General features: G+C 45.2%; 1 protein-coding gene across 2 annotated transcripts in view; it reads left to right on the top strand.

Moving 5' to 3' along the window:
* LOC146080243 (uncharacterized) overlaps positions 1 to 13,775 on the top strand; it is a 332,057-nt gene that overhangs the window by 48,828 nt on the left and 269,454 nt on the right. For both annotated transcript variants that reach the window (XM_083187285.1, XM_083187284.1), the window contains exons 8-9: positions 6,767 to 7,009; positions 9,156 to 9,386. In XM_083187285.1, the coding sequence (XP_083043411.1) occupies positions 6,767 to 7,009; positions 9,156 to 9,386 (474 nt within the window). The remainder of the gene's footprint in view (positions 1 to 6,766; positions 7,010 to 9,155; positions 9,387 to 13,775) is intronic.

The raw sequence follows: 13,775 nt of genomic DNA, 5'->3' as shown, positions 1-13,775 counted from the left end.
TAATCTTTAATGAAGTTTCTCAACATTGGTCCTTAGTAAAGTGACTGCATCTCCTGATCTGAGGAACAGTTACTAAAGCACAGACATAATCGACATGATGCGTCGTTGTAACAACGTGTACTCAGAACAATACACGGTTCTGTATTGTGTTTCTACACATATGCGGAGCCCTACACAGCCCTAAAGGGCCATACACACTGGGCGTTTTTTCCCCAGCGTGTATGGTGAGAGATGATCGCTGGGATAAAAAATGCTCAGTGCATACACACTGAGCGGTTTTCGCCCATTTTAGCAATTTTACTCGAGGTGGATGACTTTCCATAGCAAGACGCAATGGAAAGCCACCCACCCCCTCGCCCATCTGCTGGTAATACCAGATAAGCGTCCGGGCCAGGGATAATGCAGGAGGTAACCACTATCCTATTGTGCTGCCCTTGTGCCTGCCTTGTAGCAGATGCTAAATCTAAGCAGCGTCGGACTGGCCTGGCGGGGAACCGGGGAATCCCCCGGTGGGCCCCGGTGATTACTGACACCGTCCACTTGTTTAGGGGGGCGCGGCCTTCTTATAGATCGCTGCCGCCACCACACAGGGATAATGCCGTCCGGGCCAGGGATAATGCGGGAGGGTGCATCATCGCTCACCGCTGCCCTGTACACACTGGGCGGCTTTCAACCTGTAAGCAGCTCAGGCATGTAAACTGAACTGTTTTCAGCTCAAAGTCGCCCAGTGTGTATGGACCTTTAGGCAACATACACCTGGTTCATCATCGCTGTGTTCTATTTACTAACAGTTGATTATAACATGCACATGTTACACTGCATTTTACAGAGCATATTTAAGCCATTCGCATCAGTTTCTTCCCCAATGGAGCTTAAAATCTGTGGTCTATATTTACTAAGCTAAAATAGGTAGCCCCCCCACCTCTCTAAAGTATATATTTATTTATTTATCAGACAGGGCAAATGGGCAGCAACCCTCCGACTGATTCCCGGGTGCTCCTCAATCAGTATGGCGGAGCGGCGACTCCAGGCGGTTCCTTGTTGTCTGGCACATGGCGTGACATCATTTCATCATGTTGCAATTGCACGGTGGGAGCTTTCTCTGGGGGTTCCCGGGTCCTGCTGCTCACTGCACTGTCTGTGTGAATGGAAGCAGACATTAGGCAGGGCCGAAACTAGGGTTTCCGGCGCCCGGGCCAAGGCAGTCATTTGGTGCCCCCCCCTTCCCCTGACCCGGGGGGGGAACACCAAATGACCGCCTTGACCCTGGTGTCGGAGACCCCCCCCTCCCCGCTGACAACTTACATAACTCCTGTGTGCAGCCAGCGGGGGTCCGGGGACAGGCAGCGGGGTTCCGGGGACTGGTGTAGCCACTGTAGCAGCAGCTTGACTCCGTCCGTCTCTCCTACTAACGCGGCGGCGGGAAGCGCTGGTGATGACTTTGAAAAGACTTGCATGACGCTGATTGGCTGAATTAAGCCGATCAGCGTCCTGCATGTCTTTTCAAAGTCATCACCAGCGCTTCCCACCGCCGCGCTAGTAGGAGAGAGTAGAGACGGACGGAGTCAAGCTGCAGCTACCCGGAACCCTGCCTGTCACCGGACCTCCGCTGGCTGTCCCCGGACCTGACAGCGCCCCCCCCCTCCAGCGCCCAGTGCGCGTGACCCCCCCAGCCCCCCCCCCCCTAGTTACGGCCCTGCATTAGGGCACTGTTGAGGTGGGGGTTAGGCAGCCAGAGACAACCAGTGGCAGCAAACTGATAAGTGAAGAGGCTTGCTGGTGGCCAGGGACCTACCCTCTGTCAGAGCGGCTGGCCCGGGACAGTTGTCCCCATAGCACCTCCCTGATGGCAGCCCTGCACAGCCCTATAATATACAAAGATGTATTTTTACTATCTATGTACTCTGTATTTCCTTGTAACTTCTGAAATAAGAAGAAAGGCAAGTAGCACCTAATGTATGCAACAGGATACGGAGATAAAGTCTCTAACATGCATGTACAGTGGGAGCTGGGTTGCTTGCTGCCCTATTATTAGCTTCTACTATAATTTTGCATGGAAAAAGGAGCAGCAACGGAACAACCGCCAGTGCAGATGGTGCATTGCTCATGGGTCCTTTGGAAGTAAGAGATCCCCTACCACTGATTAGATCATCACCACTAATGGCAGGGCTGTGGAGTCGGTAGATAAATGTTCCGACTCCGACCCCGACTCCGACTCCTGGTACTTCTGACGCCGGCTCCTCGACTCCGACTCCTCTGTATTAATATGCGAATTTATTTGATACATTCCTTGAAGGAAAGAAAGGCAACATACATATTATTACTACAGAAACTAGAGGCTGGGAAGCCAACAGTCTACTGTATTGAACAGTTTAAGCAAAGGACAAACACAATGAAAACAAAGTTTTATTAATTTTTTTTATTAATTAATTAAATGGCTGGATAGTAGCAGTAGGCATAAACATCAGGAACAGGAACTTTACCAGTTCAAAGATAAAAACCACATTATTTGGTTGTTTTGGGAACAAAAACAATAGGAAAGGTTCTGAAGTGTGGAGCATGAGTTCCGCATGCTTTGTGACGACAACAAAAATCAACGAGCCACAATCTCTGCTGGTTTGCTTGCTCGTCACCGTTCAATTCATGGACACAATGAACGATTTCTTTACCGAATCGTTACTGGCAACGAAAAATGGTGCCTGTACATCAATATGAACCAGCGTAAGGAATGGCTTAGCCAAGGTAAACAAACGACCCCGCGCATGAAACAAGATCTTCATCCGCGTAAAAATATGTTGTGCGTATGGTGGGAGAGCTTGGTTGAATTAATTTTTCGAGTCTACACCAGGTGATTTCTACCAACGAGGTATTGAAAACCTTATTGAACATTGGAAATAAGTTGTAAACTACAAGGGAGAATACATTTATAAGTATTGGTGCTCCGAATTGTGCGTTGCATGCCATATAGTGAAGCACATGAAAAGCATGCTTTTTCACGGTCACTTAACATGTTCGTTTTGCGGTTACGTGAGGCACTGCATGCATTGGTCTTTATTCTTACAGTAGAGAAGTCATTAATTATAATTTTCGGAGTCGGTGCATTGTTTGCCGACTCCAGGTATTCGAAAAATACTCCGACTCCTCGACTCCGACTCCACAGCCCTGACTAATGGTCCAATGCACTGGCTGCTACCGGGACTGTCTTTGAGTATGGGTATGGAAATGAGCTGCCCTTTGCGATGCAGCCGGCGATGTGGCAGCGGGTCCCTTCCCCCTCCTCCTGTGCCGGGCTGCTGCTGTAGGGCCAGGGACTCCACCAGCTCTTCCTTCCTGCACCCGGAAGTGGAAGTAAGGGGTTAGAGAGGAGGAGGTCACTGGTCTGGGCAGCATTGGTGCGAAGCACTGGGGGATGGTGCCGGGCGGTGGGGTTCGCGATAACACGTCCATAGGCTTCTATGGGGTAATGACAGCTTTTGCCGGCATGCAGATATTAGTTAATACCAAAATGCAGTAAAAACCCAGATAACGGGGTTTTTAGTGCATTTTTGCTTTAGTATGTACTTTTAAACCTGTTGTTTGTTTCAAAATGTTGTTTGTTTCAAAAGATTCATCTTCAGAATTAAAAAAATTACACCAACTGTCGAAATGAGTATTAAAACTTTTTGCATGTGATAAATGGTGCTTCCAGCCAATCAGCTCTTAACTATCATGTGTTTGAAAACTGTCAGCTTGAGCTGATTGGCTTGAGCGTAATTTATCCTATACAATGAGTTTCAAAATTCACAGCAAGTTTTTCACCCTTTAATAAATTTGTAAAGCAGGAAAAACTATTTTTTTCCCTCATGTCTTTGTACTGTAATTCTGAACTAAACTTGGCAAATGTTCTCATGAACATGGGACCTGCATAGGGAATTGTGGCAATTTTTACAAGTCAAATTGAATATTCTGGAAAAAATGCGCTGAGCTGCTTAGAATAAGCAGGATGTGATATGCAATCAGCCCCTTTTTAGAATAAAAATTAGTAACTAAACAATATGTCTCTGTCCTTTTTTCTAACATTATGATGCTCAGAAATGTTCCTCTCTTTCTTGTCCTTCCGTCTCCGCCTTTATAGTCTGCTCTCTTGTGTCCATGTTGTAATTTATGCAACATAACTTCTCCACATGATCTTCATCCTTCCTTTTCTTTTTAATGAAATGCACATTCACTTTCTCCCCTGCTCCATATTAAACACCCTTGGTCTTGTTTGATACCAGTATCTGCCTATGCTGGTAGTTATTGTGTGCATTACTGCTCCTATTTTTGCAGTTGTTTCCAGTCAGTTCTTTTCTGCATTTTTAGACTACGAAAGAGACCACTTATTCCTCCTTTTCTCATTTTGCATATATATATGCATGTATGTCACAGATCTCCATGTGGACACTGGACACCTGGGATCCTAGGCTTAGTATAGTCTTCATCTATAGCAGCCATTTTCACCTCAGGGCAGAAGAGACACACTGGTAATCTGATGCCTCCATGGAGTTTCAGATATTGCTGACTGAAATTAGACTAACTGATAATGCAACATAGTACAAATTCACAGTCCAAATACATGGCCAGGATTTAGCCATGGTCAGCAGCAAAACGGGTTCCGTCACACCAAACCATAATGTGCAGGTAGCAGCTATACTGCGTATAGTAGATACTGTATGAGTGACAAAAGAAGGCAGAGATAATCTAGTTTTGCACTTGCACAAATTGCATTTTGGATGCTCTCTCTTTTTTTTTTAGTTTCTTCGCACTTTGGGCCTAAATAACAACTGATCCCAAGGCACCTTTTTTTCTCAAATGGACAAAACCATGCTGCACTGCAGGTGGGGCAGATGTAACCTGTGCAGAGAGAGAGAGTTAGATTTTTCATGCAGCATTAAGTCTAAATTGGTGAATTTGCAGATACCAATACCAAGGCCTTGGCATATCAGTTTATGGGACAAATTTATTAAACCTTAACAAGTGATAGCCACCCGCCAATCCGCTCCAAACATAAGAAATGTGTGCAAAAAATAACATTTAATACTGCTCTTTTTCGGTTTTCATTCAAAATAATACAAAGACATATTTTGGATTTGGATTTTGGATTTACAATAATAATCCAGATATGTTAACAATCCTTTGGTTGGAGGGCACATTGCTGCTGCATCCTTGAGAGCAACAGCTGTGCTCAGTGCCGGATTAAGCCTTCAGGGGGCCCGGGGCACTTTAGACAGGGGGGAACCCTCCCACTTGTCATTACTGGCCACAAACTACACAGGACAATATTACATTGTCAAAACACAGAGTAAAGGCAGTATAAACTGGGCCAATGGGTAACTGCAGGGGGGAGGGGCGACATTCCCATGATGAGGCCACTGCTGCTGCCTTCCTCCATGGGCCTTAGAAGCATGTGGTGAGCTCCACCAATCAGAGCTGAACACGAGTCTCTAAGCCACTGACCTCCTAGTCTCATGGGACTTACTCAACTCCCAGTAATGCACTGCACACTTGTGCAGTCAGTATACCTTGGCTCACGATGCTCAGCACCATTAATAATGATCACATTGGCAGATAGGTGAAGCTGCAGCACTACCCCACACCCATGCAGAAAACTTTTAGCTTTAAAAAAAAATGTTTTTTAAATACATGCCGACCACAGAGGGCCCCTAGATAGGGGGGATGGGGCAAGGGTACTGACCCCCTGTTCCCCCCTTAATCCTGCCCTGGCTGTGCTCCCAAGAAATGTTAGGTGTCCGGTGTAAGTACATGCATGTGTGATGCATTGCTGCTCCAAAGACGCAGCATCCGATCATTTGCAACACATCGACCGGCAGAGTACCTCAGAAAGTCACTCCAGAAATCCGTTGCAGCTCTTTCCAAAAGACCAGGAAACCTGTAGGATAAAAAGGAGACTGCGGCTTCAGCACTCCCTCAAAACCAAAGGGACATGCCTCTGTTTTGTGAAACCGCCACCCCATCCCCCCAGACAGATGCAGATGTTCTGTGGATGTCTGCATCTATAGTACATTTGATGAGCAGGACCTTTACTGCACATGTGTATTACAGGTATGGTGCTTGCACAAAGTACAGCCAAGTAGTACTTTGAACCTGTGCCTTCAGTTGTACCAGAATCTGAATCAGGCCCATTGTCATTAACCCACACTGGTAACATTATGAAGCAAAGTCTTCACATTTCTGTGTTCCTCTTCACCTGCAGCCTGTCCCCCGAATCCTGTTCTTTTCCACTTAATTCACATTTTCTGCTCGAATGCTTGCTGGCACCTTGCTCAGTTCTTTAACTTCATAAAAGGAATTGTACAGTATTATCCATCAATGTAATTGTAATTAATTCATTCAGATGGCAAAATAACATGTGTGATAGCGCCCTGTACTAGAAGTAGAACATTTCATATAAAGGGTAATATTTCTGGTAACGTTTCAGATGGATTTATATTGGAATGTTGTTAGAATATACTTTTTTGGTACTTATGTAATATCTGGGCTCCCGTTTTTCTTATGAGACCGCGTCCCCTCGCGGGGCTCGCTGCGCTCGCCACGCTTCGGGCACGGTGGCTCGCTACGCTCGCCACACTATATAAAATCAACTCCATGCGTAGTTGGATAGTAGGGGTATGAAAAAATGGGGTGCATTTAACATGGGAGCCCAGATAATACATAAGTACCACTTTTTTAACTGCTACTTATATATTTCTGATATAAAAAAAAGATGCAATGGAAAATGTTTTTTTAGATACAGAATTATGTGATGACCGTAGAGAAACTACAGAATGACCTGGATCACGCAAAACATTCTCATACCACTGACCTAGAACGTTGGAACCAGAACCTTTCGCTGATACAGAAGGAGCTGATCTCGGAGACTTCCGCACATCAAGCAGATCTACTGAAGACACAAGAATACAAAGATAAAATATTGTCTCTAGAACAAAATTTAGAAAATGCTGATCTCTCTTACCAGGAAGCAAGACAGAAGGTACTTATAGTGTGTAGCATGCGTAGAATTATATCAATGGCTATAAGGCTATTACGTAGGCGTTATTTACTGTACCAATACATTGCATGTGCACAGGGCCATCTTAAGGCTGTGTCTACACATTGCGATTTGACAGGTACCTTTTAAAGGGACCTGTTTGGCAGGAAGAAGCCCGCACACATAAATCTATGGCTGCATCTACACATTGCGTGTTAGCAGTATGCAGTCGAACAGGATCTGTTTAGCAGGATTCTTACTCAAGAGGATACATACACAAGTCTGTTGCATCCTGCTAAAACACAGACGGGGTTATTCTGGTTCACTCCTGACAAATTCCTTCTTAGATGGACAAAACCATGTGCACTGCAGGGGGGGCAGATGTAACATGTACAAAGAGTACAGGGAAAATACTGACTGCTTTATTTTTATACTGCAATATAGATCTCACTTTGAAGTAAAACCCCACCCATATCTAATTCTCTCTGCACAAGTTACATCTGCCCCACCTGCAGTGCCCATGGTTTTTTCCATCTAAGAAGGGATTTGTAAGAAAGAGCGAACCAGAATAATCCCCAATGTGTAGACACAGGAAACTGCATCCTGCTAAACATGATCCTGTTAAACTGCATCCTGCTAAAACGCAATGTGTAGACACCAGAAACTGCACCCTGCTAAACAGGATCCTGTTCAACTGCATCCTGCTAAAATGCAATGTGTAGACACAAAAAACTGCACCCTGCTAAACAGGATCCTGTTCAACTGCATCCTGCTAAAATGCAATGTGTGGACACAGCCTAAAAACATTATGGGCCCCAAGGCAAAGCAGTGCAGTGAAATGGGGCCTCTACTACACAACCTCACCTCTCTCGGCGCTCATCACTGATAACATCAGGCATGATGAGGACATGCTCGACATTCAGTGCGACCACTGTGGGAGGAGAACAGGAGGAGGAGAGATGCTGGCCAGCGCTAATGGGATTGTCGTAAGCATCATTTTATTTTTCATTTGATCTGTCTAAGGCTGCTATGGGGCCTCTATGCTTGTGAGGCCCCCGGTCAATATCCCACAGAGCCCAGTGGGAAAGATGACCCTGCTTGTGCAATAGCCAATCGTATTCACTCAGAAACTGGCTAATCATTCAAGTATACTGTGCACAGCAAACAAAGTCTGGTTGCTGTGGGATATATAATGTTAGACAAAGCGACGTGCCGGTAGATCTAGGTTTTGTTCCTGTGTACAGTATATCATGTACATGAACATGCTGGTTAAAGTCCTTCTTTTAAGAGGACCTCTTACATTTTGGACCAGTCCTTTTTTTTCCATATAGGCTATGTAGGTTTACAGATATGTGTCCTCCTATATCTAGTCCTCCCATGAAAACGCAGTGCGTGCATATGGAAATGCGGCCATGACGTGCGTGTGGGCGGTGGACAGCTGACTTAACTGGATGTCAACTGCTCACCCATATCCCTGATTTTCTTAGATCATATGTATGAGTGGTCTAGACCACTCGTGCATGGGCGAGTGCTTTCCACATCATTCGATGGTCGCTGACCATCGAATGATGGGGGAAGTACCCATAGGCATTTGAATGGTTGTTCGCATAAAACATCCGTTCGCATGCCGACTGGCCGAATTCGGGTTGCGAATGTGCGGAGCTGGCACTTGCTAGGCGGGGTTTGGTACATTTGCTTTGGACTGTGCACGGGTCTAAGCGAAGCGATCAGAATAAGGGCCATTATGCAGTTGATCACCACAATCGCATAAAAAGTGTCCAACTCGCATGTATATTGGTATGGTCAGCTTTAGCCCAGCCTGTCTCAGTGGTACCTAGTGGAAAGAAACTGAACTGCATCAATCTTGCAAAACCACAAAAATGTTTACAAGGAATATTGTCAGAGTGATGCTGAACTAGATGCTCCAAATGCCTTTATTCTTATTGAAAATATGCTTTCTTCCACTATGAATATTATATATAATATATGCATATACCTATTAAATTATGCCAGTACATGGAGCTAGAATGCTTATCTATGTCATGTGGAAGACCGTTTTATATTCTACCGTCTTTGACTTGAAACTAAAACCCGAAAACTTTATTTGTTGATATAATATAAACTGTATGGTCTATTTTCCCACTTTTAGATTGAGTCTCAAAAGGAAGCCATTAAAACAAAAGATTTGGACATGGAACAGTTGCAGCAACAGATCAGAATGCTTGAACAAAATCTAGTAGAAAGCTGCAGTTATGCCAAAACATCTAAGTCTGCTCTAGAACTTTGTAAGAAGAAATACCGGGCTTGCATTGACACCATTACGTCTCTGGAAAAACATGTGGACTGTCTACAAGAACAGATAAAAGAATGTTCTGGCGAGGTATGGAAAATATTCATTGGGAAGTGATCTGTTTATTGCTGCTTGCCCTGAATGATTATTTGGTTCATTTGTTTTTTTTTTCTCTGATATGTAGCAAATATTCACAAGATGTTGGGTTGGTTCGATCACCTCAGTTTATTCAGTCTTAAAGTCCTGCTTGATTTAAGTAACTGGGCTCAGAGTACTCTGTAGCTAAGGAGATAATTGGAGCATTTACAAAAGGGTGAAAGTTTGTTTGGGAGACACTGTTCTGTCTAGTACTACATGTTACTGTAATCAGGGGTGATATGTAATAGAATTTGCGATTTTTAGTTAAAAAAAAGTCCAAAATCGCACGATTACATCACAACGCACATGTGTGTGCAAGTTGCGGTAAAAATTGCCCTTTTACAAATCACATCCAGATGTTTTCTCAAAGAAAACATCAAAATCACAAATGTAATAGGGTGCGATTTTTCAAATCACAATCTAAACATCACCAAAAATCACCAAAAAATGAATAAATAGACTAAGTCCTGACTGGCACAAATCAATGAGATCTGTGCATGTTTCTGCCCCCCAAAAAAGAGTCTAAAACTAAAAAAAAAAATACGGAGGGGTCATGGGGTCCACCTGCATTTTTGAAACCAGCACCAGGTTCTAGAACGGGTCCTGGTTTGGAAATATGGGGGACAAACCAGCACCAGACTCGAACAGCCAGTGTTGTAATGCCACAGCAAGGGGACACTTTTTATACAAGGTTCCCCAGACGAAACATGAACACAGTGGATGGTGAGCCTTGGACGGGGTTCATGGGGAGTGTGGATTCCCCCAGGCTTAGCCTGCTAAAGCCCAAGGTTGTCCCTGGTGCCCCTGGGCAGTGGACGTCGGGCTGATTCTTTTGTGGTTAAAATGTTTACTAAAACTCACCTTCCAATTACTAAAAAGTTGTTAGAAATCACAAATGATTTTTTTAGCAAATGGACAAAACATGTTGCTCTGCAGGTGGGGCAAATGTATCCGGTGCAGAGAGAGTTAGATCTGGCTGAAATCTAAATTGCAGTGTAATAATAAAGCAGTCAGTATATACCCTGCAAAGAAACAATATACAGTAACATCATAATCTCTCTGCACATTTAATTTTATTTATTTATTAAGTTTCTTATATAGCGCACACATATTCCACAACACTTGACAAATAATATTTGAACATTCACATTAGTCTCTGCCCCAGTGGAGCTTACAAAGTATGGGGGTTATTCTAGTTCACTCTTTCTGACAAAATCCTTTTTAGATGGACAAAACCATGTGCACTGCAGGTGGGGCAGATGTTACTTGTGCAGAGAGAATTAGATTTGGGTGGGGTCTTACTTCAAAGTAAGATCTATATTGTAGTGTAAAACGAATGCAGCCAGTATTTACCCAGCACAGAAACAAAATAACTCACCCAAAGCTAATTCTCTCTACACATGTTACATCTGCCCCACCTGCAGTGCACATGGTTTTGTCCATCTGAGAAGGATTTTGTCAGAAAGAGTGAACTAGAATAACACCCTATATTCTCTACCACATGTACACGCACACACATTCATTCTAGGGTTAATTTTGTTTGAAGCCAATTTACCTTTCCGTATATTTTTGGATTGTGGGAGGAAACCGGAGCACCCGGAGTAAACCCACGCAAGCACAAGGAGAATATACATATTAGAGCCATGGTGGGAATTGAACCCATGACCTCAGTGCTGTGAACTATTACACCATCTGTGTACATGGAAACGCAGCTTTGCGATCAGCAGGGGTTTCCTGATTTTTCACTAGGTGAGTTAGATTCGCTTAGGTGAAAAAATTGGCATTGGCGAAAACTAAGTGGAACGGCAAATTTTCGGAAAAATCATGTTTTTTTTTGTAAATTCGTGTTTTTTGTCTGGCGAAAAAACTGCAATTATTAAATACCACCCATGTGTGAATAACCCAATTATGTAGAACAATGTGTCATGTGTGGCATGGTTCATTGGGTTGACCCTATTTAGGTCAACATGCATTGGGTCGACCACTGAAGGTCGACAGGGCTGAGGTTGACATGGCTAAGGTCGACAAGGTTGTCAACAATGGGAAGGTCGATAGTCAAGAGGTTGACATTAGATTTTCAGATTTTTTTGTCCCGAATGTTGACATTGTCGACATGGACCCTATCCCACCATGAGAGATGTTTACATACAATGCCATAATGCATACCTCCCAATTGTCCCTTTTTTCATGAGAACGTCCTGTTTTTTCGGGACGTTCCCGCTTTCCGCCCAGGCCGGCAGTGTCCAGCGGTGGAGGGGGCTTGACAGTTGGGAGTCCCCCATGTCACCTGTGAATATTCTGCAGCCTGAGGAGAGAGAGCCGCTAGCCATGCCCCCACAGTGTCAAAAATGGGGGAGTGGCCGCACGGGAATAGGCCACTCCCTGTGCCACTAGGCCACCCCCCCAAAATGGTGTCCCTTCTCACATCTGGCCAATGTTGGGAGGTATGATAATGTACCCATTGAAGGTTGAGGCCTCTGAAGGGGTTTGATGGGCACTTAGCCATTTTTTTTAAATCTGAATGCTGGGAAGGGCAGGTACCGTTGCATACCTCCCAACTGTCCCGTTTACCGCGGGAACGTCCCAGTTTTTGTGGACATTCCCGCTGCCCACCCTGGGTCAGCAGTGTCCTGCGGAGGGGGGGGGGGGGGGGGGGGGCGCAGTTGGGAGTCCCCGCTGCCACCCGCTTGTCAGCAGGGGCAGCTGCAGTAAGCCGGGGGTGTGGCCTCTCACGAATGATGCAATTTTTAAGGCCACACCCCTCACCACGAGGTCACACCCCCAAAATTTTGGGAGGACCCGCTGGATCACCAATGAAAGCTGGGAGGCGTGCTGTTCCTATTATGTAATGTCACATTGGCCCTTATTCTGATATTCCCGCTTGCGTACGGGCCGCCGATGTTTATCGTCTGCGCATGTGCAGAGGTCACTCTGCGCATGTGCAGGCGATTTCGCCGCATGGATTCTTTATACGCCGCACAGGGGGTGTAGAGGGGCGTGAGGGGCTACTTAGCCTCATTACCCTATGCATACGCCCCGCGTTTCATGGGCGTTCCCATGCAAACGCGGGGCGTATGCATGGTAATGAGGCCGTGACGCGTGGGTACGGGGCGGGCATCTGACATCGCCGGATGTCAACTGCCCGCCCCCATACAAGATTTCACACGGACAAGTGTCCGTGTGGTCTTGTGTTGCGGGACCTGGTGGAGCGTGCGGCCCTGCATTCGATGTTCAGCGACCATCGAATGCAGGGGCTGCTCCCACCATGGAGGAGGCGTATCCCGGTCCACATTCATGCGGACCGCCACATATCCGCATACGGACGGAGGTGGCGATCCGTATGGAAGGCGGGGATTCGCCAAGACGGACATCACCGCATATTTCTGATCGGGCCGCACCGATCAGAATAAGGGCCATTGTGATTTACTTTGCATCCAAATCTGCTTAGTAGATGCTTGCATGCAGAAATCAGCAGCTGTTGCAGGCTATAATTTTATGTAAAGCAGCAGTTGAACAGTTTAGCATGTTATGTGCCTCTTATGGACTGTTAATTATACATCGCAGCATCATTTGTATGTGATTCTACTAGAAAACCCTGCTTCTTATCACTAAGCCAAATCATAAAGCCTTGCTTGTATATTTGCGGTTTACATTTATTTTCACAATTAATCAGAAATATCTCTGAGGGAGTCACTTGCAGTTCTACCTCGTTCCCTTTCCATTATGTTCTAGCTGTGGGCTGCGAGGCACTTTCTGTGTGCAATGAAGAAATAACGCGGCCGCAGTGAAGCTGCGTCCTTTTCCCCAGAGGCAAGGAAAGCTACTTTCTGCTCTTAATATGACACACAGTACTAGATTTAATCAACACCATTCTTCCATTGATTTTCTCATGAAGCTTTGACCTACAGTATGATAATATAGTAACCATATTGACAGTTGCCACTACTGTTTTTTTGTTTTAATTGTTTGTGTATTCCTATTTACCCTATTCATTATTACGTCATTAGATTTGCTTTAGGCCTTTGGGCTTCGTGTAGTTTGACCTTTGTTACTTTTTTTTAAATGCAGGAGAGCGGAGGAGGGGGGGGGGGGGGGGGGGGGGCTTTACACTTCTCTAGAAGAAGCTTTCTCTGCCTTTTCCAGGAGACACAAATAGCTGCACTGTCACTTTGGGCCTGATTGTTAAGTTGCATACACAATGGGCGATTTGCGGCTCCGTCGATATTGTTACGGACGATATATAGCGCATGCACACTGAACGATATCACCAAAGATCTTGTTCAGTGATGTCACCGGGTCCCCCAGCTGAGCATACAGTCATTGTCAATATGTCAAATTGAG

Source organism: Crinia signifera, chromosome 5, assembly GCF_055691185.1.
Source record: "Crinia signifera chromosome 5, ASM5569118v1, whole genome shotgun sequence".
NCBI classification, from domain to species: domain Eukaryota; kingdom Metazoa; phylum Chordata; class Amphibia; order Anura; family Myobatrachidae; genus Crinia; species Crinia signifera.
Note: the sequence above shows the minus strand (reverse complement) of the source record. Positions and strands in the feature narration are given on the sequence as shown.